The sequence below is a fragment of the Rhamphochromis sp. 'chilingali' genome (assembly GCF_963969265.1).
Source record: "Rhamphochromis sp. 'chilingali' genome assembly, chromosome: 7".
Lineage (NCBI taxonomy): Eukaryota > Metazoa > Chordata > Actinopteri > Cichliformes > Cichlidae > Rhamphochromis > Rhamphochromis sp. 'chilingali'.
Window position 1 is genome coordinate 14,198,240 of NC_137934.1, and position 26,297 is coordinate 14,224,536.

Genomic DNA, 26,297 nt, shown 5'->3' on the forward strand with positions numbered 1-26,297 from the left:
ATCCGGTCGTTAAGTCTGGCGTCACTAGCCATGTCTGGACCTAAACTCCGCTGCAGGTCCATATATCAAACGATCACTATGGCATTACTGAGAGTTGAAAAATTCTCTAAAGTCTTTCATCTTTAATAAAATTATCAGCGTTCTGCTCTACCAGGTGTAACAATTGAGTTTAACATCCAGGCATCCATGAAAACGGAATTTATGACATTTAACAGAGTTAGAAGTTAGCAGGAAGTTAGCTCGCTAGCTTCTATCTAAATACAATATAGCATGTCCTGACTGCGGGGTTTTGGAAACAAATTAAAAAGTACAGCTCTGTTATCATTTCCAACATAAATGACAACAGAAAACTAAACAGCAGTGACGTTTGTAGGGTTACTGAAGTTGGGCTAGCTGGTATATAATGATGTGCTACGTGACCGCTAGCGACACAGGTATGTTAGCATAATATAAACAAGCTAACTTTGCTGGAAGCTGGATGCTGTAAAAGGACCAAACTTCAGCCAGGAGAACAACTGAGATAATCCATCCACAATACGAGGTTAGTCATTCATATACTGGTGCATGGGCTGGGCTGTAGTTACATCCTAAGGTTTTAAAAACTGAGCTTAAATAAATGATTAGCGGTAATAAAAGCCGAGGGAGGTCAACAGTGATCACTGACTGTTTTAGGAGCTTTTTGAGATTAAATAGAAGAAAATACAAAACATTAAACATGTTAACAACACAAAAGCCATATTAAATGCAGACTACTTTAGGCCCGGAAGTAGGATTCATCACGTCATCACTTAACGACCGGATTACTGTTTGATCTCGGGTAATCACAAAAATAGGTAAGGTATAGGGAGTATTTGATTGAGAATTAAAGGACAGAGTGAAGTAAATCTGAAACTGGAAAATAGAAGAAAAGGAAAGAAAAAGTCAGAGGTGCAGGTTGGTCCGATCAGCGAGCAAGGATTGCCTTGCAGAATTGGATTTCCCTCCATGGCTGGCTAATCCCTCAAAAATCAGCTAGCTGAGCCACCCATGGGACACCGACACTCACTCCACAGAAAATTACACCCTTCACATTCCCCATGTATTCTACTGTATTGAGCAAAGCTCTAACTGCGGCTTCCCTCGGCTCCACGCTTAATCCCACAGACACGGCAACCAGCTGGAGCAAGAGACTGCAGACAGAGAGCCACTGCTGTGTGACCAATCTTTTACTGCATTTAACTGCAGGTCCTTCAACTTTGGAGGAAGTTCTGAAGCAACAAAAGGCTGCTAAGGTGAGTGTGCGTTGCGTAACGGTGGGAGAAAAAAAGTTTGCAGCAGGAAGCACATTTAGTTTGGAGCTGAAATTAACTTCCCAGTTATTATTTTATTTCCCATGGCTGGATTTACACAACCTTACTGATAAACCAGAAGCAAAAACTGAAAGCTGATATCCCATTGTTTTCAAAGCTGTTTAAATATGAACAGATTAAAAAAAACAAAACAAATCTTTAACCGCTTAAGACCTGAACTCTTTTATGGCATGCATTTTCAATTTGTCTTTGCTATTTGGGCTGTTTGAGACCTCATGAATGTAAAAACAAAGAATTATGTGGGGGTTTTTTCCTGATTTTTGTTTCTGAGAAAAATGAGATCCACATTTTTACATTTCGATAGAACAGTGGCAGTATAATGTCCTTGTAAGTGGAAATCAGGCCCTTGTGGAGCAAAATTTAGTATTTTGGTCTAGACAACCCAAAATGTGATGTCCACATATGTGCACTCTAGGTCCTAGGAGGTTAATATAGTAGTTGATTTAAAAGTCTGATCTTGTGTTTGTTAATCACTGGCCAATATTACAAACATTTAAAACAGCTGAAAAAACAGAATTAAAGGCAATGCATATGTCAGCCCCAAGTGAGGCAACCATGCAGACTATGCCTGGTTTTTGCAGGGACTCATGGGAATGTTAATGTTGAAGTTGTCATGCTAGCAGTATTGTTATCATTCTTGCAGTGTTTGCTTTTTGATTGTTATGTTTGTGTGTAATATGTTTTTATGGCTGAGTGAAAACTGTTTTCTTCAAGCACAGGCCACCATGACTGAGGTTACCGCAGTGGTTGGAGACCACTAACCAGCCTTATGAAGAGCCACGAAAAAAAACATCCCTCCCAAAAGAAGGGCCATTGGACTTGACCTCTGTGAACACTTTTCCTGATCAGTTTATGAGCTCAGTCACTCATTTCGAGTCATACTGAAGGCTACGTCCACACGTACCTGGGTATTTTTGAAAACGCAGATTTTTCTATGTGTTTGCGCCTTTCGTCCACACGTAAACGGCATTTTCGGTCACTGAAAACTGAGATTTTTAAAAACGCCTTCCAGGGTGGATATTTTCGAAAACTCAGTTTTTGCATTTACATGTGGACAAGGAAAACGGAGAAAACGCAGCGTCAAAGGTGTTTTTTGACGTCACACTGTGCGCCACATTATTGTTTCAGTGAAATGAATTTCTACAATGGCGGACTTACACCAAATACTGTTACTCTCTGCAGTGTTTAAATGCTTACATATACACACACAGTTACTGTCCCTCCACACAGGACTCAGTTCTGTTTCTATGTGCAGATCTATCTTTGTTTAGTCTTTCCCACCGAGGCTTCTAGATTTCTGATTGGCCAACATTTCTACACTGTTAGGAATATATCGCCACCTGTTGCTTTGGCATGTTCCTAGCAGTGTTTTCCTTCGTTTTTGCGTTTACGTGTGGACAGGATTTTTTTTAAAAACAAAAACGGAAAATCTCCGTTTGCAAAAATACCCGTGTACGTGTGGACGTAGCCAAAGTCTATTTTGTAGATTTCCTGAGAGGAGGATAATCCAAGGATACGTTCATTGTCTAATGAAGTTGGACTGACAAAATGTCAGTTAATAAATGTGTGGTTTCACAGTCAGTTCACAGTCACTTCCAGCATACAAAACAGGATTTTATTCACCAGGGTGTCATCACAGTACCTATGTCCATCTTTTATACTGCCTATCAGCTTGATGTTTGCTTTATTACACTTAATTTATTTTAGTGCACAAGAATGATTTTCAGTGCAGACCTAAAATGATGTGAGACAGGGGCACAAAGTAGTGGAGCCAGTGGCTCCTTGGCACTGGCTTCATTACTTGGCAGCTATATTGGTGAGGATATAGCTGTCAAACACTAAATCTTTGTATTCAGACTGAATTAGCAAACACTATATCCATTTAAAATCAGCATGCTGGGTTTGGTATGATGGTACACTAAGCAACTGCAACCTCATAAATATATTTATGTAAAAATCAAGAAATTCCTTTAACAGAGAGCGGTTCTTTTCCAGAAACTCATAATCTCCCGAGATTAGACCAAGCTAAACATGATGAAGCATCATCTGCAACTGCCTCACATCTCTCGACAAAGTTCATTCCCCTTTTTTTAGTGTAAATCGCTCAAAATGACAAATACCTATCATCATAGGTTTTTTTTGCATAACTGTGCTGCCAGAGGCAAAATAACAGAGACAGACATTTCCTGCCAACATCATTAGCCCTCGCGTCATGTGGGGCCACAACAGTGTTTTGTATGAAAATAATTTCCATCAATATGTTACACAAATACACGGATACAAATGATGTTTGTTTAAATATGAACTCGGTACGATCAGTCATCTTATTTGCCTGTAAAGCCTTCTAACCACATCTTTAATTCCTTTGTAAACAAGAACACAGAAAGCAAATTTACCCTTATCTCGCTCTGTCACCTGTGTGTAGGATTGTCCCTTAATCTCTTTAACGCGAGCTCATTTGAACTGGAACACAACATAATTTGCACACATTTAACAGTCTCTGCATAAGCGTACTGTGTTTTCAATGCCTTGCTCAAGGGCATCAACACTACAGGAAGGGTTGCTGTGCTGCACCGTATTATAAAACCAACACTGCAGTAAAAAAAAAAAAAAAAAAAAATTCCTGCTGGTGGCTTTTCTTTGAGCTTCTATTCCCCTCTCGGCAGCTTTCTCTGCCTTTTCCTGTTTACCTCAAGAATAGTGAGATATGTGATACTCCGACGGGATGTAAAACTACACACAAACAAGCGCACGCATCCACAGCACATCTTCATGGAGTCAAGGGCATTATAGGTTTGTGCCAGTCTATTTCAGGTGAAATATGACAGCACCTATATGTGTCTTTTGAGTTATTTTGACAGCCTATAGCTGCAGTCTAGAGGGGCATAACGCCATTAACAGGCACCAAGTGTAAGCACAGAGCTGCGTCACGTCCCATCGAGAGACGGGAGCGAGAGCGGGAAATGAAAGCAAAATCAAATCAAATTAAAAGAGAACATAATAATAATCAATTAGTCTAATTCAATGTTTTGAATGACAGAATTTCTGTTTTCAGCCAATTAAATGAATGATAATTAACTGGAAAAACAGGATTAAAATCCACAGAGCAAACAGCATCATCCGCTATTCACTCCGAGCAAAAATTTATAACACTTTTGTTCACATCTTTGTCTCAATTCATACAATCCTCACACACACGCGCACACATTTGCAGGCACTGCAGAGTTTTAGACGTCTCAGATACGGACTGCAAAAAGTAATTATTTGCTTGATCGTTTAGTCTGCTAATTATTTTCTTGATAAATTAATTTTGTGTATAGTAAATATCAAGAAAATAGCCACCACATTTTCCTGGATCTATTACTGACTTTTAATTTAATTTTACAAGTCCAAAATGAGATAATTTAATTTTCTCCAAAGGTTCTATTAGACATCAAACGTCAAATCTGAAAAGCTGGAGCTGAAAAAAGAAATCCTACTAAAATAATTAAACACATCATCCAAATAGCTGCTGACTATTTTCAGTTATGTATTTTTATCTCATAACTGGCACGCTCATTTTCTTTCAGGAAATTGATGTTTCCTTTCCCGAGCAGTTATGACTACAAGGTTTATGTGAGTGGAAGAGAATTATACTACTAGCATATACAGAATGGCTACATATTAACAGTTTGATTTATTACAATGGTATAATGCAAGATTAATTAATTTTTCCATTCAGTTCAATTCAATTTTATTTATATAGCACCAACTCCCAACAACAGTTGCTTGATATTGTAAGGTCAAGACCCTAAAATAATACAAAGAAAGCAACAACAAAAAACCCCAACAATCATATGGCCCCCTATGGCAAGCAATCCAGCGACAGTGGGAAGAAAAAACACAGTTTTAACAGGAAGAAACCTCATGCAGAACCAGGATCAGGGAGGGGTGGCCATCTGCTGCGACTGGTTACTGAACACTTAGGAAAGATTCTCCTGTTTTGACTTTGTAGTCACATCAACTCGTGCTGCCCGAAGTCCTTATTAAAAGACTCCAGGTAATGCCACCAAGAAAAAAACTCTGTACTCTGAATTTCTGTAGTATTAGTGATGAGCAAGAGGAGGAGCATAATGGTGTGGGTGGAGTCATCTTTGTCTGAATGGGAATAAGACCAGAGAGATGCAATTTACCTAAGTAGGCCTCCAAAATGACCAAGCACCTGGGTTTCCTCATCACGCGCACATTCTTTGAGTCATCCACCCTGTTGGATGGAATATAACCAATGGTTACGAGCGGAAAAATGTTTCTCCCCCAAATGGTTGGCAGTGGGCGAGAAATTTGGGGTTGAGTTACTGCCACTTCCTATCACTTCTGCTATAACACCACTAACGGTGGACTGTGGAATATTTAATAATAAATTTTTCATGACTGGACTTGTTGCACAGGTGGCATCCTATCACGGAACCACGAAGGAAGTAAATGAGCTCCTGAGAGCGACCCATTCTTTCACAAATGGTTGATTTTATACACCCACGGTGATGGAAGTGACTGGAACACCTGAAATAAATCACTTGGATTGGTGAGTGAGTACTTTTCAGTACCTTTAGTCTTCTTTGTACTCATCGAATCTTATCACCAGTTTGTTTGCATGACATTATGATACCGCCACTTTGCTTCCAGGAAAAACTTCAAAAGGCCAGCTGCTGTGTGTGATTTATTTATTTATTTAAACGAAGCATGTCTAATTCTGCACGTAAGATAAAGATACAGTTTCCATGGAGCAACTTCAACCTTGCTTATTTTAAATAATTAAATATTACAAAACATTAAACAATCTGAAAAAGGTCAATGATCTTAAACTTTAAACATAAGATGAAAACTCACCCACTCACACAAATTCTACTCCCTCATTTAGATGCTTTTAAAGCTCTGCACATAATTTCTGCCCCCTCATAAACACTTGCCTTTGATGTTCCTTAGCACCCTCAAAGGCTCTCATGGCTGTCTGATCTGTGACAGCACAACACTAACCTCTACAAACTGATATCTACATATGAATGCACACAATCTGGAGTCAACCAGACCAGAAGCTTATCCTGCACTTAGTCTCACGAGTTTTGACCGATCATGTCTGAGCAGGCTTTGACTAAATGCTGTTTGTGTATCTAACATGCAAATCATGAAAACATCTGCTCTCATACAACTGTTTAAAACATATCTGTAAAGGTGGACTGTACTGGAAACTGAGCCTGGATATCACTTATCTGGATATTTGCTGGCTAAGATTCTTTCATTTCTCACACAAAGACACCTTACAACACACATCTTAAAACTGTGTCAGCTGTGAGTAAAGCCCTGTTTCCTAAGAAAGAAAATTAGAGCTTGAGAAAGAGAAATGTAAGAAGCAAGTCTGACTAAGTGTGGAGGAAGAAAGTCAGACGGAGGAAGAAAAACAGGAAGGAAGTAAAGATGGTGAAATGAGAGGAAATAACCTGGTAGAAAGTCAGGAAACGCTGACATGTGCAAGTGTGTGTGCAGCAGTCTGACGCACCTATGCTGTTGGTGACTGAGATTTGTTAATGGTGGACATCCCACGCCTGACATCTCAAGAAAGTCTGTGTTGCTTGGCAACACTCCAGACCTCTCTCTACAGCATCTCTTGTCTTTCCTGCATTTCATCATTACCTGTCTCCCTTTTCTTTTGCTTTCAAGGTTGTCGCAAATGAGTTCTGTAACTTAATTTTAAAAAAGGTGACGCTTTGGCGTCAAGCTGCGTTCACATGGAGATGGTCAGTGGAAACCTGTAGCTAGTAACGACAATTCTCAACAGGGGAAACTTCGTAATGAGGGAGTGAGTGCAGTCATGTGTGCACAAAAAACACGCATGTGACAGGCAGCAAGGATATGTTAAATTCATTACCTCGGGCCACAAAGGTACAAGGTACAGACACACAAATATGTATAGACACACAAATATTAAAACATAGGCAAACTTTATTTCGTGCTTGCTTAAGACGTGCAGTCTTGCACAAACATAGAAAAATAAATAAAACGTCCGCAGCTGCCATTTAATAAAGGTACATATTTACTTTGCTGTTTTTGTTTCAGGGTATGACTTCACGTCAGATGGCTATTTTGGAAGCTGTGAATTGTGGGCCTGTTGAAATACTTCAAGCAAGTTTTGACATTAGACATCCATCTCCGTAATGCTACAGGGCAGCTTTTCTTATTCCACTACTCATGAACCTTCATCCAACACAATGGACTGGCAGCTGCTGGGACTGGATGTGTTATGAGAAGTAGGGGTGGGTTTACCGATTAAAATTGGTTAGGTTAAACCTCACAAAATTTCAACAACCACCAAACAACTAAAACTGTAAATGAGAGCAGGTACATGGATTCTGCACAAATTCGTAAACATAGAGCGCGGACCCGCCGACGCATCAGAATTGGTGAGATGTCAGCTTTCTATGTTTACGTCTTTTTTTTTTTTTTTGCACTAGATTCTGACGCTGCAGGTTTCATCATCCTCCAACCAAAACTGACTGAACCATCAGCAAAAGAAGATCCAAACTAAGCTTCACCTTTCGCTTCACGTAAACATCGTCATGAATTCCCTCTTACTTTTGCTGTTTTGCTTCCACCATGATAAAATGACACGTCATGCACAGCTCTCCCTCTCTCTCAGTGTACTTCAAGAAGAGTGTCACATCTAAAAATCTCTGTTTTCTGCATTATCCACTTTCTTATTACGCACCAGTCTACCACTGTGTACAGCGCTGTCGGCCGCGGTTTGTTTTTTATTTTTTTAATTTAACTAACTTACAACAAGAAATTTCTGCTGCTGAAGAAACTTGTCACGTACACAGTCATACACGTGACAAATAAAATTTGAAATAAATGTAATAATAGAAGATGAAGAAGCACAATTTCAACATCATGTTTCAGTTTTTCTAACATTATATATTTATATATCAATATTATATAGTAAGATTTAATAGATTCACCAGTCATACACGTGACAAATAAAATTTGAATTTGATATAAATGTAATAATAGAAGATGAAGAAGCACAATTTCAACATCATGTTTCAGTTTTTCTAACATTATATATTTATATATCAATATTATATAGTAAGATTTAATAGATTCACCAGTTTCACCAGTCTAGCCCACATAAGATGAAAGTGGGCTGTATGTGGCCCGCAATGCAAAATGAGTTTTATATCCCCGCTCGAAAGTTTTTAAATGACTAGCTTGATAGGGCTGTGGGAGGTTCCTGACCAGATTTCAATTAATCAAACACATCTATCTGATTAATATACTCATTTTCCTCAAATTAAACAATACACAGCACATGAATCAATTTTTATTTACCAAATATCTGATTTACATGTTTATATGAACACTGCCTGTATATATATTAGGAGGGCAGGGTTCTTAGTCTGGAGGATATTTTTAATCAATTGAATTTGACAACATCATTTCTGCTGACATACAGTAAGTAAACCAAAGAAATATGAATTTTCCAATGAAGAATTTGAATAATTTTAATGGCATTAAAGTATATTGAGGGGGGGGGGGGGGGGGGGGGGTTAAAGAAAACTTTAAATTACACCATATTTCACTTTAACATGGTGCTTTAAGCGGTTTATTTTAAGGTTAGACTTTCTGTATGACTCATTACAAAAATCTAGCACTTTGATTGACAGCTTTAAGTGACAGCTGACAACCAGGAAACTAAACACTCAGACAAGAGACAGAGGTTAAAACACTACTGCGGACATCTAACGAGGGAGAAAGATGACCAGGGGGGACTGGTGAGCGCGCATGTTAGCAGATGTCACGTGGATTGATAAAAACAAAAGATTGAGATGTAAACAATGGTGGCGACTGCAGCACAGCTATTTTTTTTTAGACCCTATTAATCCTCTAAGGGGATGCAAATGCTTTTTTTGTGTGTGTTTATGTTAACTCTGTTTATCCACAATGGCAGTGGGAAAATCACTGCAGTGATAAGTTAATTATTCAGCAACGACTCGGTCCTTCTCTCCCTCTGACACTCTGTTCCTTCCACTTCTACTTCTTCAATAAAACCAGCGCGAGCACGCACGCACGCACGCACACACAAATCCTCCCACGCAAGCTCGAGATGATGTCACACACAAAAAGCTGATGATACCGATTACGCTGTGTATACCCACATGCTCGCATTCAAAGGTTTAAGCTATCATGCACAGCGCATTAGTACAAACGCACACACTCGCCCAGGTGCGAACATCTCCAGGCGGTGTGCCAGTCAGGCCGGCAGGCTGCCAGTATACCAGACAGAGGGTCTGTTGTGTTGTAAATGTCAGATGTCCCGCTGTTTGTGCCAGCATGCATCTCCCTGCTAAGCACTCATTTAAACACACTTAATACACAGCGTGTGGGGCTGAGGGAGCCGGAAGGAAGAAGTAAAGATGGAGCGGGAATACTGAGAAGTAGTGTGAGTTTGGATCAAGCCTGCTTGTTCAGTAAAACCCTAAAAATCAAGCTTCTGTCCTACACAGCCTTTCTTTGTTGTTGTAATATGCCCATTTTTCCCCACAGGGATCATTAGCCTTTCATGTCGCTTCACTGTATCAGATATTTCAGCTGAGAGTTATTCAGAGTTCATGAACTACTCGTAAAGGTAAAAGGCTTAAAAAAAAAAAAAAAAACTGGAGAGATAGGGAGGATCTTCAGAAATGTATGATAAGGAGATGAAGAAAGAGGCAGAAACTGAGCAGAGTATTTAGGACTGCCTGGAGAGCCGGTCTCTCTAGTGACGGCTCATTCACTGCGTTCCCAAGGTAACCAGTGAAAGTATTCGCTCAGAACAATGGCAATATCACTAGCCTGTAATTTGTGTGTTTGTGTGTTGCTTTACTCTACATCATGTATGTTAAATAAGAATTGTGATGATGATATCATTCTTTGACTCTGTGCACACCGACACTACATTATAATGCAAATTAGGAGTCAAAACATCATCATCATGCAGTTAGAGTTAGTTAATTCACTGCATATAAGTGTGTGTGTGTGTGTGTGTGTGTGTGTGTGTGTGTGTGTGTGTGTGTGTGTGTGTGTGTGTGTGTGTGTGTGTGTGTGTGTGTACCTGCGACAGGCTGGAGAAGCCCAGGTTACGACAGCCATTGCATGGAGTCAGTGCTTCCCAGAAGCCAGTGGGACCGCAGCTCTTTTCTGCCTCATCTTCTTCCATGGCCGGAGGGAGAGGTGGCGTCGGCCGCTGTGAGCACAAAATTCAGAACACAAGTATACGATTGTCATTATAACAAGTAACCAGTAATAATCAGCTCAAAGATTAGAGGGTGTATGTGTCCCAAGAAGATTAATTGTCAACCGGACAAAGAAAAGACTGATGGTACCGTACAAAAGCCATTTGTATACATCAGCATAGATTTAGGAGGACAGAGGGTGACAGCAGTTATTTTCAAAGCTGCTATGACCAATATATTTACAGTAACAGTGGCTCGTGTAACCCTGGCACAGACAGAAACAAATTGGAATAAACAAGCTTTTACATTAAGACTGAATTAAAAGAACAGCAGAGCTCCTGAAGGCTCTGCTGGTTGAGAGAGGGGTGGGAGTTGGAGGCTATTATGAAGCCTTTCCAGGTGCCACTTATTGGTCAGAAGCAGCTCACTGTTGATTTGCCTTCTGGAAAGAAAAAAGAAGCAAGTAGGACCGCAGAGACTGGTCACCCACCTCTGCCATTCTCTTTAGCTCTACACACAGAGTTATTAAATTCATCTTTTTGGCTTCAGAGCACAATGCTAACGTCGCTCTGTGACAGCTGTGGATGCAAGTAAGTGGCAGTTTGCTAAAATTATTTAACTTATGATGCTTATGGCTAAATGTGCAGCAGATTCACCAAAAACACTCTTATGGGATAAAATCAAACAATCAAATACATTCTTATCTAGAATTTCTTTCCCTGACTTTCTTCCATTACTGGAGATTTTGATAATTACAGTAAAAGCCAGCTTATTTCCCCTCAAAGGCACCATCTTTATCAACCTCAGTATCTCTTTGTGAAGCTCTTCATGGGGATCACAGCAAAAACCTGCAACCCTTCTCAACCCTTTAACTACTTGAAATACCTGCACAGCACTGCTTTGGGCTAGTATGTGTTAGTGAGAAAAGCCCATTAATAGCAGAACATCTGAGGCTCACACGCAGTGCCCTTTCCTGGGGGCTCTTTGGCTCTCAGGGGACAGGTGTGCGGATGGGCTCTGCAGTATGAAGCGTCAGAGGGCAGATAAAGCCCACCTGATATCTCTGTGAACCAAACAACGCAGCCGAGGGCGTAGACCACAGCAGATTACAAAGACAAAAACACATATCGGCCGTCTCTAAAACTGCATATAGCTTTTACGAGGAGTGATGAGGGTGCACAGACTGAGGGAGGTCTCATGTTCATCATGCGGTGATTATCTTTAGAACAGAGGTCTAAAAGATGACAAGCGAGAGGGCAAAAAGAACAAAAAAAGAAAAGGATTAAGAGCGGCAGGAATGCAGAGGGCATGCTAAAGAAGCAAAGAATGAAAACTGTGCACCCAAATGAAGTTACAGAAGGAAGGAGAGACAGATGGAAAGAGCCAAAAAACGGCAGCGAGAATGGAGACGGAGGCAGAAAATGAGGCAGAAAGCGAAAGGTCACCAATCGCTCCAGATTGCAGAGGGCCCTTTGCAACACTTGAATATTGATTGATCTAAAAAGGACTGCAGTATTCACATATACATACTGCACTGTATGCATAAACAATACATAACCTTTCATTACAGTATGAATGTGATGCCAGCCAGTGTTCAATAGAGAGGACACAGTTAATTATTCATACTGAAAGCTGCATAGCTAATCAATATTACATTAGTTGTCAATGGGAAAGCTTTAAAGGGATAGATTATGACTTAGGGAAAATCACCTGCTTAACTACATGAAAATGTGTCTTTTATGTCTGTCTGAAAGCTTCTTAACACAAATGAGTTTAGTTCATTTGATGGAGGAAACACAAAATGATTTATACTTGGATTTAAACTGACTCCAGTGTAATGAGTTTAAGTTACACGAGTTTAAATTTTACAGATCAATATGAAACCCAATAAACCCTTAGACATTTCCCTGCACTACATGCACATGGCTCTGATAGTGCAGCCAACTGGTTAGTGAAAACTAACCATGCATAAAAAATATCTGTTGAAGAGAGTCTTTGCATGGATGAAAAACACAGTTTTTACACAGATTTTAAGTGGCTCGACAGATCCAGGCTCAAATATCTCTACAATGACTGAATGGGTTACGCTGCACTAGATTTCTTTCCTAATTGTTTGGACCACTAACACTGAAAAGTGTGATATGTTCCCTGATGGGAAGACAGGAACTGCAGGTGTGGCCACAAAATGCCATTTCCACAAAAAAGGAAGGAGTACATTTTCATATTATAATTATATTTAAAATGGGTTTCTTTTTTTACAAAATAAAAAAAAACAAACAAACAATCAAACTAATCAAGTCTGGAGTGAATTTTTTATATTTTATGTCTCATGTTCAGAGTTTTTACTCAGGGCTGCAAGTATTGTACAGATTTCCAACTAGCATGGAGAAGTCTTAATTAACTGGTCATTATAGACAATCATGGTTAGCGATGAATAAACAAGGATCAACTCCTAAATCTAACTGACATCTACAGCAAGGTGACATTTTTGGTCGTGGCAAAAATTACATTTCAAACCAGTATGAAAAATCTGATCAATATGCCCAATAATATGATTTATTACAATATATCCTTACTTGATTCTGTGCTTAGTGATAGAATGTTAGTATCGGGAGACAGTAAATTTTATAACCTGCTAATCAGTGTCCCTCAACATATAGCTTAAAGCAAAGCTGTATATCATTATAGTCCTGCAGGGTTGTTAGCATGGCTACAGATTGGCACCAAATATTAGAAATTAAGGAACACATTTGATTTTTAGTCCAGACAGTACTTGTAAAGGGTATTTACAGGTTCCGGCCTCTTAGATGTGAGGATCTGATTCTCTGCTCTATGCATCATCTGCACGCAAAACACAGAAAGAGTCCAAGTAGGGAAAAGAAAAGTGGCCAGCAGGGGGCGAGCTGTAGAAAGAAGTCAGAGTGCAAGTCCACAAGAAAGTTTTCCTCACTTGACTTATGACCTCATTAAACACTTTTCTGTTGGGTTTATGGCCTCAGTCACTACCTTAGCTTTAATTCACTTAACATGATGTCAATTTTGGTCCAATTTAGAGTAAAACAGACGACAAAGCATCCAAGCCTCATTTGTCACATCTGGTTTCCAAACACCAAGATGAAAATGGCCAGAACACTCTACTTAAAGCTCCACGATGACATCCACCTTTTATGTACAGTCTGTGCTTTTCCATCACGGTTATTGGGATACACAAGTTCTGGAATTCTGGCTGGAAAAAATACACAATCTCAGCTTTGATTTGAAATACTTAGATAAGCATGTGGACTAAATTATTTAGTTTTGAATTATAATTGAATAATAAATTCTTGTGTAATAAATGTAAGCAAAGAATACAACCAGTGCCAGCAGACCAGTGGCATCAGATTATAACAAACACATGCTGGTTTAACCACACAGAATGCACATGCTAGTGCTCATTTGAACACAACTCACACACATTTCCACTCTGACTTTCTGAATTCACACTGTGCCAGCATTCTTCGTGAGTGTATGCAATCTATGTGTGAGTTATTGCGCATATTTGCATTGTTCATTTCTGTACTATAGAGACACTGAATCGCACACTAAATAGGCCCGGCCTCAGTTTAGACAGTAGCCTGCGGGCACATATAAACACACACAGACATACACAAGCTAGGAGTGTCAGTAATAGAATACAAATTGGTACTTATAGAGAGGGGCACAAGATGGATTCAGGTAATTACAGCCTGAGTAAGACGTGGTGTACGTGTTTAATGTGCATGCACGTGTGAGAGAGCCTCAGCATGAGGTCTGTGCACCTGCTGCACTGTCCATAAAAGCTACTTGAATTACGCTGAAAGTGAACTTATTAAAGAAATGGAAAAAAAAAAAAATTGGACTATTGATCAGCGTCACAATATTTTTTGCTGGAGTGTCTGTGCATGTGTTACTGTAGGGGAGAGAGATGGAGAGAAATAGAAAGAAAAATAGAAACAGACAAGCAGTAATAAGTGAGAAGCGCAGGCACATTCGATCGCATTTCTTTGGACAACCCTGTGAGTGTGCACGCCTGAGCGTGCGCGCACGTGTGTCTGTGTGTGGTCTAAAGGTTCAGGTGTGATAGATGACCTGTGTTTCTGTCTTTCTGGCTGATGGAATTGAGCCTCAGAGCCTCTTCGTCACGCTGTGCTGGCTGTTAGAAATAAACTGCAGGTGTGATTCTCTGGTCAGCTAACACTGATAAAGGTCATCCACTTCCTCCTGAGCTGAACTTCAAGCCATTAATGTCTAATCAGTTTTCTCCTGCGTAAGAGTGTGTGTGTGTATGTGTGTTGTGTTAGGAGAGTGTGGACAGATACGGGGAAGGCGTGAACAATATTTCAGCATAAATAGGCACCAATTTAGAAGAAGGTCATGAAAAATATCTGCAGGCTGTGAACGGATCTTTGAGCACAAAGAATAATTACAATTGTAAATAAACCCTGGACCTGTTTTGTTTCTGTAACAAGAAGTGACAACTCAACAGGACGAGCCAACTCAGCAGCATCAGTCTGATACTGCCCTCTGTAGTCAAAATAGTCAAAGTGCAGTCTTTTTTGTAAGCCAGAAGTACACAAAGTGCCCATTTTATTAGGTGCACCTTGTTAATACAAGGCTGATCCCGCTTTGACTTTAAAACTTCCTTTAAAACTTCCTGAAGGCTTCATGACGCAGATTCAGTGAGCTGCTGGAAACACTTCTCGTTCACATGGATCTCAAGTCTCAGACTGAGATATGCCAAGATGCAAGCCATGCTTTCATGCTGTTTACAGCTAATTCTGATCCCATCAACAGAATGTTGCAGCAGAAATCGACACCCATCAAACCAGGCACCATTTTCCAATCTTCTCTTCCTGTTTTTGGGTAAGCATGTGTGAACGGTAACCTCAGTTTCCTGTTAGCGTTCTCTTATCTGACAGGAGCGGCACCCGGTGTGGTCTTCTGCTGCCGTAGCCCATCTGGTTCAAGGCTGTGAACTCTGAGATGCTCTTCTGTACATCCTGGTTCTGACAAGTAGTTATTTCGGTCACTGCTGCCTTCCTATCATCTCAAAGCAGACATGCCCTTCTCCTCTGACCTCTGGCATTCAACAAAGCATTTTTGCCCAGAGAATTACCGCTCGCTCGATATTTTCTCCTTTTTCTCAGACCAGCCTAGCTGGCACAAACAACCACATCACTTTCAAAGTCACTCAAATCACCTTTCTTTCCCATACTAATGCTCAATTTGAACTTCAACGGGTCATCTTGACCGTGTCTGAATGCCTGAGTAGCTGCCATGTGACTGGCCGATTCGATATTTGTATTAACAAGCAGCTGAACAATACCCAGTGAAGTGGCCTTGACAGTAAATGAAGATCTGCAGCACAGCTGGGCCCTGTGTGCAGTAAGATAAAACATCTTGAAGGACTAAATAAGAGCTGATAAGCCTGCAGAGAGAAATTCTTTTAGATAAACAGAGAGCCTGCCTGCAGTCAAACATTTATAGATGTGGCAGAAACATTTTACTCAGAGCCAAAATATTTTTCTATCGATTTTTAAGTCTTAATTTATTCTAGAGCAACACAGACATTATTGTAGGGACTAATTGCAATTCGGTCACTCCTGAAATTAAGACTTTCTGAGCCAGTGACCTCATACCAATCTTATCTGAAATTGCAACCATAAACTATCTAGTTTTTTTTTTTTTCCTTCATTTGGCAGATTTGCACTGACATTTGCACTTTTGTTTTATCTGTTTACTAAAACAGGAGAAAAAAAAGAACAAGTAAAACAGAAAGCAGGCCAGCACAAAGCAGCCAACTAAAGGGATATTTAGGGGCATAAATCAAACTCCAAAGACAGCAGGAGAAAAAGAAGTGCTGCAAAACCACTAAATTCTTGTATTTAAGAAACTGGAATAAGGCCCGGACATTTACTTTTGAGTTAACCATCATCATAGTCAAGTGTCAGTTAACAGAAAAGTAGAAATGCATTAGTAGTTTTTCTTTTTGGCATGGAGTTTTTCAGAACAACTTTAAACTCTGGTGTGAGAATATTTAATTACCAACGAGGTGTTCAATTGCAAACTACCTCAGTGCCCTTTTTTCCATTTTTGCCTGGCTCATTACTTCCCACAAAATGCATTTACATGAGCAGACCAAGAAAGGAGAGGCAAACACCACAACCAAAATGCACCACGCCTCTGTAATAGCCTAGTGGCGTACCTTGCTGGCTCGAGTCAGAGTGCCGTTGGGTCGATCTGGGCGCTCCTCATCGGACAGCCGCCCGCTACCGAAGCTGTCCATAGAGTGGGAGGAGATGGTGTGGCAGAGCTCCTCGAATGAGTAGTCCCTATCCCGGCACTTTTTGATCTCATGAAGCAGTTTGGACAGTTCGCTTGTCACAGCATCATCTGAGGAGGATGTAAGAAATGTGATCCGTATCTGTGAAGCCAGTTATTCTCATACCGGGTACGCCAGCAAATATATTTTATCACCAAAACAACAAAGAAAAAAAGGTGGAAGAAAATCTTTTATATGCCTGTCTGATTTATTGTGAGATTAACCTGTTTGGCAGACACAAAACTCCTCCCCCGTCTGCTTCCTGCTTTGCTTTTGTGTCGCATTAAGGCACACTATGCTAATCACTTCCTCCTGCTTCCCTCCACGACTCTCTAGGTAATCAAGGTAATTATGGGATCTGCTGACAATCACTGAGAGGAGAGCAGATCAGCACACACTCAGCAGGTTGCAATGTCATATTTGTAACACAGGGGGCAGTGCTGGACAAGGTAAGTGTGGAGTGGCAGTGACTGTTATTCTCCACTAAAGGAGCTGCTCTCCATGGCTTTATTCAGCCCATATTGCAAAAAGTAAACAATAGTTCCAATCAAGTTTAGTGGCGTTGTTCTTAGAGTAAACTGGACACATGCATTTGGATGATGGACTGGTCTGTAATGTTCCCTTATATATAAATAAATGCTTTATATAAATGCCTTTGTAGTTGTTTGGGTATATTACTAAACATATTGTAAGCCTTTGTGCAGAATGCATAAAGGAATGTGCTACATAGGTTGTTATTTGTTGTTATGTCATCTGTCTACACCCAGTTTCTGTCTTTATTTCTACCACTTCCTCTTTTTAGAACTAAAAAAAGCTGTATTTAGTCACCTCAGAGCTCACAGTCCAGTACTTCAGTTGTCACATGAATCTGTCTTCATACTTACTCTTGTGTCTCAGTGAAGGGGACGCGGAAGGCGAGGGAACAGAAGTTCGAGGTGTAGGGACAGGACACGTGCGGACAGGCTCCTCCAGGATGCTCAGCTTCTCCATCTCATCCATCATATATTCTACAGACACGTGGAAACAGCGGAGAATTAAGAAGATGGACGATGAAGCAGACAAGATGAAAGCAATGTGAATTAAGGGGAAAGTGAAAATATGCCAGGAAGACGGGAATAATGAGCAGAAAGGGCACAGAGTGGAGGAAGTTTGGAGAGTGATCGAGGAGGGAGAGCGAGAGAGAAAAAAATCATTTCAGAGGCATTTTACCAGATCAATATAATAGCACAGCCATCAGTATTGTAAACAGCTTGAGCTGCATTCAATTCACACTTTTCCCCGCACCGCAAATTCACTTCACAGCTTCTGCTAATAAAGCAATCTGCTGTTCACGAAGGTAAAACAGAACAAATTATGTGGCTAGGGAAGGAAAGAGGAAGAGGAGGGGAGAAAAGGGTTCAGGTGAAGGGCCAGAAACAAAGTTCAACACTTGCTTAACTCAGGCAAAGCAAACGAATACACTTGCAGACAGAAATTAGGTGGCAAATTCCCTGCAGAGTCCTAATGAGGGAGCCGGTTAATGTCAGGAGGAGTGTTTGTGCGTGTGGGTATATTTTCATTATTATGAATAGTGGCATTCAGCTCAGTAGTTATGACGAACAACCACATTTGCATACAACTACACTTAGTACTGGAATTTGTATCCGACTCAAAAAGAAAGACGAAATGCTTCGACAGATTTATTAAGTTCCATAAACAGCAGAGAACATAAAGTGCAGCGTCTTTATAAAATAATAAAATAATCCACTGAACTGTAGTACACAAGCAGTTGCTGATGGGTAGTACAAAATGAACTTGTTAATTCAAACAGTCGGATGAATCGTGTGCTGTGAAACAAATGAGATTCTATTCATAACGAGGTGCCTACGGCAACCAGAAAGCCCCTCGACTGGTACAATTGAGTAAATGACAAGTATTCTGCTCTTTGCGTCTCTGTCTGTGCGTGTGTGTGTGTGTGCGCTTTTCCATCTCCTCTCCAACAGGAAATGGCATGCAGCTGATCTTTTCACTGAGTCACAGCTGCATCCTTTCCCTCTCTCTCTCACACATTCACTCTCCAATTTATGCTGAAGTCCAAATCTCTGTTTGCACTTCTAATTTAGAGAGACAAGCTTTTCACGGCTGTCATTTCTGACCAATATGCACAATGACATGAATTTTTGACTTTTAAAAAGCTACGTTCATTTCATAAACATATTTTCTAGCCTCACTTGTGTGCATATTAACAAATATTCCCCCAAACTGTGATTCTATATGCACAGCTCGGGATGTGAACAGCTAAGGATGCCGAATTAAGTCCAGACAGCTGCACTGTATTGACATCTTCAACCCCAGTTATCCACATAATCACTCTTCATTCTTGTAAATACAAGTGTGTAAACAAGCAAATCCACAGAACTGTATTGTAAACTCTATCCATTCTCTTCTGCTTTTCCAAATTAGGGTCGCAGAAGTTATTTTAAACTGTAGAGGAAATCCCAAATATACCAAATAAAGCTAAATGTTAGGAGTAGGTGTACAAAACAAGGAGCAAGAATCTAGTAGGTGGTGCTGCGACAGAGGCTATACGGCATTTGGTTAGCATACACTGACTGGTGAGTTACATATATCACTTTTCTGTCATTTAACTGTTCAATGATGTTGGTTTAAAATGAATGTCAATGTAGGAGGTCTGTATCAGAGGGAAAAGCTGAAAAACGTTTGAAAGTCCAAAATGTATGTCCTTCATATTTTCTAAAGGATTCTGGCCACCAGGCCTGGTGTTCGACTGTCTTGAATCTGAAGTCAATAACATGAACATCCTGTCTTGGATCAAAAATTCAAGCTAGTGCTGGTGTTATGATGGGGGGTCCAACTGGGCATTGTTTCAATTCAATTCAATTCAATTCAAATTCTTTATTGTCCCAAAAGGGAAATTAGTTTAGCAACAGGATAAAAGTAAACAAAAAATAATATAAAATGACAATAATAGTAGTAGAAAATCCCAGAACAGTTATATGGCATTTAGGAGACAGGATGCAGTACGGATAAAAGAAGTCTGGAGTCTTTTGGTCTTCCTCAGAGGTACCCTAAAACAGCGGCCGGAAGGCAACAACTCAAACTCACTGTGAAGTGGATGGTTTGAACAATTAACAATAGAATGAGCCTTTCTAAGCACATTTTTATTGTAAATGGCCAAAAGTCCATCTTACCAGCGCCCTGAAATTTTGCTAGCAGTTTTTACCAAAAGACCCAACCTCTTCTTATTCTTCACCGTCAGGTTACCAAACCAGGCAGCAATACAAAAAGACATCACAGATTTGATAAAACTTCTATAAAACAAAGACAACATCTCAGATGAGACATTAAAAGATCTCATTTTCCTTAAAAACAACAGTCTTTATTGAACTTTTTTAGTAATGGCATCAGCATGAGATCCAAAACACAGTTTATGGTCAAGTACCACACCTAGATATTTGAAACTCTCAACAATCCCAATATCAGCAGTTTTAACGATAGTGGGTGATGAGCTATAAGACTAAGAGGACTTCCTAAAATCAATAATCATGTCTTTAGTTTTTGACACATTTAGTGAAAGGAAGGAGTCATCACACCAATCCACAAAATCATGTTTAAACACCACAGCCTTGAGTATTGTTGCTGACCATGTCCATTCCTTTAGGACACAGTGTACCAATCTTTTAATGGCCGTTTCTAACAGGGTAACTCATCATTTCACAAACTCAAATCATATCAAACTGGTTTCTGGAACATGCACTCAAATGTTCACCGTACTCAAAGGGCCTCCGCCGTCACCAGATCGCAATCCAATAGAGAACCTTTGGGATGTAGTGGAACAGAGCAATATTGAATCTATGCCTCGAAAAATTCAGTAAGTGCTGAAGGCAAAAAGCAGGTGTAACCCACTACTGCTGAGGTGTACCTAATAAAGTGCTGAGTGTACATCGTGTAGTTTCAATAAAGGGCTTGAACAGAGTCCAATTCTGTTATGTAGCGGAGACGCAGACCATCTCTAAAGCTCACTGCTCTTCATTAGCAAAAAACTAATTACTCAGAAGTTTTAGATGCTGGGTTTGGGGGCCGCTTTATGAACTGAAGAAGAGAATTTTAGCCCATTGTTCACTATACCTTTAGCTGGTTAAGCCTCCAGAGGTAAGCATGTGCTGTTTAACTCTGCCTGACTGATGAGAATCACAAAAGAGAACTAAAACTAAAAAGCATTTCGGGGAGCAACTAGCTATGTGAAATCATTTTTCAAGATGTGTGGGTAGGTTCTTCGCAACAACAAACCACTTCCACTTCACATATGTAACTCTGAAGCAAGTAGAAGGATAATAAAGCAACAACTACATGTTAAGGTTTAAAACACAAGACAAATATAGACAATTTTCCCCGATTTTGTTATTTGTTTACGCCTCAAATTGTTGTCGTGCTAAACGTGAAATAGGAAACTTGAATCACTAATTACATCTAAATTGTTCTGCCCTTTGCATCGCTGTGCGTTCCCTGGTTTAATGTCAGCTTTCTGTCTGTTATTTTCTAACCGTGGACGATTTGTTACATTCCTGGGGCTCAGTCTCTGCTCCCCTTTCTATCTTTGTCTCCTAGTTAAGACTGTTTAGCGGTTAATTTAGGCTCTCCTCGTTCGCCTATCCCTCCAATCCTGTCTGTCTTTATCTCACTCTCTTTAAATCATGCGCAACAACACGCCTAACGTACACCCACAGACTACACAATGACAGATAGCGAAGGCCTCCAAGCCACAGATTAGAGCGTTCAAACTGAACCTCATAATCACTTCAGGAAAAAACTGTCTTTAGAAGGTGCAATATGGAGAATCTTTGGGTCCGCGGGGACTGCGGCGCAAACTCACACAAACAAGCATTGGTTGCACACAAAACCCACTGCAGCAGGACAAGAGCCAAAACAGGGTTCTTAATAGCAGGTGGAATAAAGTGAAGACACTGAAAATGACAATATGCTTTTTTCTTTTTGGGCCATAAATTACAGTATAGCTGGATATAACTGCAGTACTCCTCCAGCCACAATCATTTTGAAAACTCCTAAACATAGACTATAAACTGCGTATTAAAAACATTAATATTACCTTGACTTCACCCATTTGCAATTCCTGAGTTTAGTGTTATCACAGAAACAGTTGCCATATTTAGAGAAGTGTATAGGTGTATTGCATATTCATCACTCTCCACCATTTGCACTTAGAGCTGAAGAAGCGTCTCGGATGAGGGGTGAAAGGTTTTCACGAAACTTAAAGAAGTCCAGACGTTTTTCTTTCCAAGCTCCTTAGACTACTATGACGTGGATGACTGAGAACCTTCAGTTACATGTTTCAGATCAAAGACATTTTTGTATTAGACAAAGATAACCTGAGTAAATTGGTTATCTTTGTCCAGCATGGACAGCATGTCAAATCATCTTATTGGGATCAGTTCGGACTTTGCAAAGGCAATTCCAAAACCGTCTTCAGGACATGAACTGGTGGCTGGATTTTCTCCTTCATGAGTATAATTCATGGTTCCATCGATTATAGCAAGTCGCCCTGAAGCAGCCCTGAATCATCACACTACTGCCACCATGTTTGACTATTGGTGTGATGTTCTTTATATGAAATGTTGCGTCAGCTTTATGCCAAATGTAACGGGACCCAAACCTTCCTAAATGTTCAACTTTTGTCTCATTGGTCCACTGTCTGGCAGTAATTGGGCCACTTATTTAATGATTTAACAAGGGTTACTTCGGTTATCTTTATTCAATATTAAAATTTGTCTGATGATCTGAAACGTGAAAAAAAGTATGAAAGTATGAAAAATAGTATAAATCTGATAGGGAGCAGATGCTTTTTCCTAGCACTCCCACTTTTATTTTGAAACTATCAAAGGCAGAGTACACCAAGGACAGATCATCGACCACATCAGCCACCATAAATATGCATTTCTTGTATTTCTTAGGACGGAAACTACAGCACAAGGGCAAAAAGTCCACAAAGAAAGGCATCATTTACTTCACTCATCATAGCTCGTGGTTCTAAACTTCACAAGAGTAGAAACTCTTGTCAGAGCAGATAATTTTTTTAACTCATCAAAGCAAGAAAAGCAAAAATGAAACTGATGCCTGGGATGATTGTTGCATTCCAGTTAGCTGAGCCTTTTCCAAATTCAACCATCATTAAGGATTTTAACAAGGGATTTTCCTGCTTTGACAAGTTGGGATGTTTGAAACTACTATTAAATAGCAAAGCAACAAAATCCAATATGAAGATGTAAGTCTGACCTTTTATGGCATGCCAAGGTCTTGCTGCTCCTTCACAATGTGTGTCGATATTAGTATTCATTTATACACTGCTGGAGAACATCTATTATAAGGGTTCTTAAGTGGTTTAGATATGGACTTTATTGCACAGTAGTCATCAGAAATACCATAGTGCTATTTATCCACTGAAACTTCCAGAATCTTATTGATAACAATCTTATTTAAAATCCAGCTAAACCAGTGAGACAAAGAAAATAAGTCAAGGCTAACAGTAACAGTGCATTCAAACTAAACACATACAGGAGCTTCCATTGTCGCTGGTGAACTGTTAAATCTTTCTTTTTGTTGTTATATATTTAGTGAACTTATATAAGATTCTTACACCTGAAATGCCCCACTTTCTCAATTCATCTAAATCAAAAGTGTGTGCGTCTTTACCTTGGATGAGAGCAGTGATCTGCTGGGATTTTGGTGCGGGATGATCCCTCAGAATCTCCAGAGCCGTTCTTCCTTGGCTGTCTCTTAGATTGGTGTCGATCCCTGACACACAAACACACCCAAGAAAACGTGCATAAAATACAAGAAAAAGAGGGGGAAAAGTCAACACCCATTACTTAGTCTAACAATACAGGACCTACTCAGGCTTGCTCATGATAATTCACCTTCACCGCAGATACACAGAACTAAACACATTCAAGCGCAGTATACAAAAATAAATATGAAGTCAGATCTGTAAACACACCACTCAGTCAGAAACACCAGGGAGCATTTTTTCCAAGATTATAACCCAAATGTTTTGTAGATGAATGCAAATTAGTCTCACACATACACATTCTTGCAATGCTAAGTCACAATCTCAGACAATGACACATAAAAAGACTGCATTCAAAGACTGATGCACAATATCAAATAGGTCATATGTGAAAATAAATGTCATTCCAATCGTTCTGCTGGGTACCATCAGAAATGTATCAAACTGTAATAAAAGGACATTTACACCTAAGTTAGCATTTCAGGTTTTTATTTTCCCTCCTTTTTCCTCCTTATTTCTCATGTGGTTTGTACATTTATAAATGAAGTCTGTAATGTGATTAGTGCTTCAAGGAACTGTAGATGTAAAAAAAACAGCTTCCCTGGCTTTTTTATTTATCGAAAATAACAAATGTGTTTAAAAGAAAAATGTATTATAATAATAACGGCTTGTTGTTTAATGCTCTTCATGTCCCAGAGTTGTGCTAAACTTAGCTTACTGTTTAGTAGCATTCAGTTTTTATTTAGTTGTTCTTAACTTTCTATTTTTAGCCTTTTTAGCCTTTATTTGAGCGGTCAGTAAATAGCAGACCAGAAAGTAGCAGACACTCTAATGACTGGAGGCCCCGCCAAGCTCAGACGTTGCAATGCTCAGAGAAAGTACAGAAATAACCACATTTACCTACTCAACTTGAATGTCACATGATCCTTTTCTGTGATACTAAAGGTTATTTCTTTGGTCAAAAAAATGACTGATGCTTACTTGATAAAGCAGTTACACCAACAAGCCATTCTCTACGCGTAGGCATTGAGGCCCATCCTACACCTCTACAGTAAACCCACCTACCGACAGGCAATATTTTTAGCTATATCGGGTTAGAGCTCAGTGACTCTGACAAGTACAGCCCTGCTTTGATCCAGGATGTTAATAAAATCAAGGCAAAAGGAACATGGCCACCCAGAGGAAATCCTGTAGGAAACAGGAAGTGCTGAAGGAAAGTAGGTGGAGGATGGCAATGATGTCAAAAGGACAACAGTGTCCAGGCTGTTTTAGTAAAAGTACTAACTATACCCACATGACTTTGAGCTACTAGTTAAGACAGGAGCTGTTCTACCTTCGGGAATCTTTTTCAGTCATTGCATAAGATGACATAAGACAACACATCCTAATTATGCAGTTGCAGAGAAACTGGCCAAAACAATAACAAAGCTTGAAGTGAGGAAGAATTTAGCAAACAGATGTTTGGAGTTCACCTGAGGGCAAACTGACTCACAATTTAGGGAAGGAGAGGGAAAACACAACAAAACAAAATTCCAAACATCTAGCCACAGGTTGAAAAAAAAAAAAAAAAGAGGGAGAAACAAGGGAAACACACATATAAGGAAACACGCACAGTTTTTGTTTAGCCGGGGTATATTTATAGACCCACCTGAGTCAAGCAGAAGGCGAACAACATCCATCTTCCCAAAGAGAGCTGCCTCATGGAGGGCACTGCCATTCTCGGTCTACAAGAGACAGAGATAGCATTTGTGTATTAATATTAAGTCACTTTAACAATTCAAAGTGGAGACAAAAATAGACATCAAAACCAGAAAGCACAAGAGGCGTTAAAAAAAGAAAGGAAAGGGAACTGGGATTAAAAGGGAGCAAAAAGGCAATATTTTGATTTGATACAATCTTTTTTTTCCCCCCCCCTCGCTGGCAGTTAAATGAAAGAGATTCAGAGAGATTAAAACAAGTTACATTCCCTCGCCTCCAAACAGTGCGAGGCCACAGCGATTTCAAACCATTACACAAGCAGCAGGCGCCTGTGTGGAAACGTCCCACTTTCACCTCACCCTACGCTGGCCCGTATCAGCCTCCAGTCCAACTAATAGAGATATTACAGATATGATGCAACACACTGAAACCAGCACGGGGATGGTGCCAGTAAGTGTCTCATCCCGTATCAGCAGTGATGAGAGAGACGATTATTCTGACAAGGATACATTTAAAAAGTGCAACAACATAAAGAACAGCTGTTTAATCACACAGCCTGAGGGTGAACAGGACCAAAATAGCTAGACTTAAAGGTGTAGAATTTTTATGTTACAGCATCCTTTGCTGATGCTAATGACTGATATCCTAGGATGTGGAAACACACACATCGGAATGTTTTCCATACCAGCGGGCAGAGTAAGCAGAGTAAGCAGCTTAAGAACAAACAACCTCCAAACAGTTCCATCGAGCACTTAAAGCCTCCTCCACTAATGCTCCACCCCACAGCCAACAAGACCCAATATTCACTATCAACATGCCAGACACTAGAGTACATCCACACAGGGTCTTTTTATAACAGATTCCCT

At 39.9% G+C, this 26,297-nt stretch overlaps 1 protein-coding gene across 4 annotated transcripts in view; it reads right to left on the reverse strand.

Annotated features, from left to right (window-relative positions):
* anks1b (ankyrin repeat and sterile alpha motif domain containing 1B) overlaps window positions 1–26,297 on the reverse strand; it is a 285,379-nt gene that overhangs the window by 140,179 nt on the left and 118,903 nt on the right. For all 4 annotated transcript variants that reach the window (XM_080887590.1, XM_080887589.1, XM_080887594.1 and 1 more), the window contains 5 exons: window positions 25,382–25,457; window positions 23,640–23,741; window positions 17,816–17,938; window positions 16,815–17,002; window positions 10,471–10,602 (listed from right to left, as the gene is read on the reverse strand). In XM_080887590.1, the coding sequence (XP_080743716.1) occupies window positions 10,471–10,602; window positions 16,815–17,002; window positions 17,816–17,938; window positions 23,640–23,741; window positions 25,382–25,457 (621 nt within the window). The remainder of the gene's footprint in view (window positions 1–10,470; window positions 10,603–16,814; window positions 17,003–17,815; window positions 17,939–23,639; window positions 23,742–25,381; window positions 25,458–26,297) is intronic.